A 4272-nucleotide genomic window follows, 5' to 3' on the forward strand; every position below is an offset into this window, starting at 1 on the left:
CCTGTCGATTTGGAAGGTATGTAGCATTTCCTTTTTGTTTTTACATAAGAGACGAAAATAGACTGCAGAACAGCTGATATTGAATTGTACCAGGACATTTAAGATCTTTGAATTTAAATTTCCTTTCTGTGTTTCGTTACTTTAGGTTCGCCAAGAGCTTTCGTAAAGTACACGTACGACGAAAAACGCACTCCGAATCCAAAACCCTTTGTACAAGGGGTGGAGAACTCCTTTGGTAACCCTGTGATTTTACGTAAATTTTACAAGAAATATTATCAACTCCTCATGCACGGCCAGTTCCCTCACAAGGAGAGCAAACTTTGTCTTGTTGGGCCAGCCGACTCTGGCAAGACCAGCTGGTTTGCCCCATTCCAAGGCGTCATCCCTGTGCGGTACATCGCCGGTGTAATGAACGACGGTCGCTTTTCCGCCGCCCTCATAAGCAACAATACCCAAATATGTATGATGGACGAATGGACACCGGACAGCTTGTCGTGTGTGAGGATGCAAAACGTGTGCTGCAAGGTGAGTTGAAACTATTTTGAGCTTTCCCATAGACCCCTTCGATATGCTTTCATGCTACTTGTGGTTCTGCACTTAGTAAAGGAAATTCTTCGGTCATTAATCCATCCTCGTTTTTTCTCCCTTTCAGGCGGAATGAATTTCTTACCTCAAAAACACAAATCCGGTCTTCGCGTAAATTACAACTCGGGATTTTTCATAACGACGAACGTGTATCCCGACTTTGGAAACGAGCGTGACAACGAAGCTATCAAAAAGCGTCTGGAATGGAAGTATTCCAAACTTCATCCTTGAAACGTAGAGACCCATCGGTCGCAGGTAAGAAAGTGGCATTTAACTCTCAAAGAATTTTTATTTTTTTGCCATCCACCGTTCGTCGAGAATGAATCCATCCGCTGTTGCTGATGACTTGAGTCTAAAGTTTCCTTTTCATCTTTTCTCTTTTTTTGTTGTAGCGTGGTTACGAATGAACTGCATGGAAGTGTTTCACTACTTGGCGAACGAGTTGAGAGGTGAACCAATTTTCGATACACCGACCCAAAGATGGAACGGTCTGCAAACAGCTCCAGGAACGGGTGCCATCTTCAATGATTTTGACTTTGATCCGTTGCAACTGATGTACAATGACGAGATCGAGCGTTTTTCATTCAGCCAGTCTCTCAAAGACAGCCAACAACAAAATCCCACTGACAATTCCGGCAACGGTGACACCAACGACAACGCAAACGGAGAAGGCTCCCTCGTACAAGCTTTGGATCACGCCGTCCTCCAAGCTGACAAAGAAGTCGGTGTTCATTATGAAGATCTCGTTTGGGAAACGCCGTTGTTTGACAACTACAGTGAAAACTGTGACGGGCTGTACATCGAGAAGGTCTTGACGCTGGCATCGAACCAAGACGGTGAGTGGGAAAAGTTGAAGTTGACAGATAATGCCAAAAACATGTTTCGTCGAAGACTGAGGAGCAAGTGGGAAGGAGCAGATTCGGTTTATGACGCGTGGCTCATCAGAAAGGGCTGTCAGCGTTCATGGTTCGACTATCACGACCTCTACGCTAACCACCCTGAATTCGACCCGAACGCCGAGCAAGAACCTCCAACTCAAGCTTCCAAAGTCATTACTGACAGTCCGATAAAATCGTACCAACAGCCCTCAGTGCCGGAGACAGATGACAGCGATGATGATACCGTGCACGACCAATTGGACGAAGTAGACCATCAAAATCCGACCTCTAGCACTGCTAAGGTCACATCTTGTATTAAATCTAATCTAGCTTCTCCCGTCTCAGCTCTTGACGACGCTGTAACTGCTGATGAAAAGGAAGCATTGCAGGAGCCACAAGAGACCGTCACCAAAGTCACCACGGTACCAGAGACGCCGACAAAATCTTCTCAGCCACCAACTACGGAAACAGATCACACGCGACTAGAGAAGACGGAAAGCCAACGAAAAGCTCTGCTAACACGAAATCTTGTGCAGAGTCCAGTATCGAGTCCGACGCTTCCATCCAAACGGACACTTTGGAGGATCCTCCCGCCGATCACGACGACAAACCCAGTGGCAAAAGAAGCTTCAGACTGAGCCTGAAGCGTTGCACTCAATCTCAATCCGCCATCGCATTGTCGAGCGACGATGATAAAACACCGAAGAAGTTGAAGACCGACTCTGAAGGTTCAATCGAGTTTGACATTTCTAAAGACGTCGATTCAGACACGAAGATTATCCATGTATCGTCGAATTCATCTTCTGAAACCGACTAAATATTTTTCTTTAATATACGTCTTTGTGTTTCTTAGTTTTTCAAATAGTTTTACAGAGCTTTAAAGAAAAGTTGTAATGTCTATACCATTATTTCCATTTCCTTCCATTCAGCCAAAAAGGTGATTTTTAACCCTGAAGTCTTTTTTCCGCAAAATCTCAAAAATAAAGTTCTGTGATTAGTTTGATAAGTAGGGATAACAAGTGACAAAGTGTGGCTTAAAAGGGATAAGCAATTTCAAATGTCAAAATTTGTGATTTTTCCGACAAGAAGGGATAAAGAGTGAGAAAGTGTGGCTTGAACGGGATAAGCAATTTCGAATGTCAAAATTTGTGATTAGTTTGATAAGTAGGGATAACAAGTGACAAGGTGTGGCTTGAAAGGGATAAGCAATTTCGAAGTCAAAATTTGTGATTAGTTTGATAAGTAGGGACAGCAAGTGACAAGGTGTGGCTTGAAAGGGATAAGCAATTTGAAATGTCAAAATTTGTGATTTGTCCGACAAGAAGGGATAAAGATTGATAGGGTGTGACATGGAGGGGATAAGCAATTTCGAATGTCAACATTTGTGATTAGTTTGATAAGTAGGGATAAAGCGTGATAGGGTGTGACTTGAAAGGGATAAGCAATTTCGAATGTCAAAATTTGTGATTAGTTTGATAAGTAGGGATAACAAGTGACAAGGTGTGGCTTGAAAGGGATAAGCAATTTGAAATGTCAAAATTTGTGATTAGTTTGATAAGCAGGGATAACAAGTGACAAGGTGTGGCTTGAACGGGATAAGCAATTTCGAAGTCAAAATTTGTGATTAGTTTGATAAGTAGGGACAGCAAGTGACAAGGTGTGGCTTGAAAGGGATAAGCAATTTGAAATGTCAAAATTTGTGATTTGTCCGACAAGAAGGGATAAAGATTGATAGGGTGTGACTTGAAAGAGATAAGCAATTTCGAATGTCAAAATTTGTGATTAGTTTGATAAGTAGGGATAAAGAGTGAAAGGGTGTGACTTGAAAGGGATAAGCAATTTTGAATGTCAAAATTTGTGATTAGTTTGATAAGCAGGGATAACAAGTGACAAGGTGTGGCTTGAACGGGATAAGCAATTTCGAAGTCAAAATTTGTGATTAGTTTGATAAGTAGGGACAGCAAGTGACAAGGTGTGGCTTGAAAGGGATAAGCAATTTGAAATGTCAAAATTTGTGATTTGTCCGACAAGAAGGGATAAAGAGTGATAGGGTGTGACTTGAAAGAGATAAGCAATTTTGAATGTCAAAATTTGTGATTAGTTTGATAAGTAGGGATAAAGAGTGATAGGGTGTGACTTGAAAGGGATAAGCAATTTTGAATGTCAAAATTTGTGATTAGTTTGATAAGCAGGGATAACAAGTGACAAGGTGTGGCTTGAAAGGGATAAGCAATTTGAAATGTCAAAATTTGTGATTTGTCCGACAAGAAGGGATAAAGAGTGATAGGGTGTGACTTGAAAGGGATAAGCAATTTTGAATGTCAAAATTTGTGATTAGTTTGATAAGCAGGGATAACAAGTGACAAGGTGTGGCTTGAACGGGATAAGCAATTTGAAATGTCAAAATTTGTGATTTGTCCGACAAGAAGGGATAAAGAGTGATAGGGTGTGACTTGAAAGAGATAAGCAATTTTGAATGTCAAAATTTGTGATTTGTCCGACAAGAAGGGATAAAGAGTGATAGGGTGTGACTTGAAAGAGATAAGCAATTTGAAATGTCAAAATTTGTGATTTGTCCGACAAGAAGGGATAAGGAGTGATAGGGTGTGACTTGAAAGAGATAAGCAATTTCGAATGTCAAAATTTGTGATTTGTCCGACAAGAAGGGATAAAGAGTGATAGGGTGTGACTTGAAAGGGATAAACAATTTTGAATGTCAAAATTTGTGATTAGTTTGATAAGCAGGGATGACAAGTGACAAGAAGTGGCTTGATGTCTATGTCAAAATTTGTGATTTTTCCGACAAGAA

The 4272-nt window shown here is 41.1% G+C and overlaps 1 protein-coding gene across 1 annotated transcript; it reads left to right on the forward strand.

Annotated features, from left to right (window-relative positions):
- The first annotated feature begins 788 nt into the window (after positions 1-788).
- On the forward strand, positions 789-2101 carry LOC136814156 (uncharacterized). Its single transcript, XM_067070669.1, has 2 exons — positions 789-840; positions 978-2101. The coding sequence occupies exons 1-2, from the start codon at positions 789-791 to the stop codon at positions 2099-2101; spliced, it is 1176 nt and encodes a 391-aa protein (XP_066926770.1).
- The last annotated feature ends 2171 nt before the right edge of the window (positions 2102-4272 follow it).

Source organism: Clytia hemisphaerica, unplaced genomic scaffold (assembly GCF_902728285.1).
Source record: "Clytia hemisphaerica strain Z4C2 unplaced genomic scaffold, Clytia hemisphaerica genome assembly, whole genome shotgun sequence".
Classification (NCBI taxonomy): domain Eukaryota; kingdom Metazoa; phylum Cnidaria; class Hydrozoa; order Leptothecata; family Clytiidae; genus Clytia; species Clytia hemisphaerica.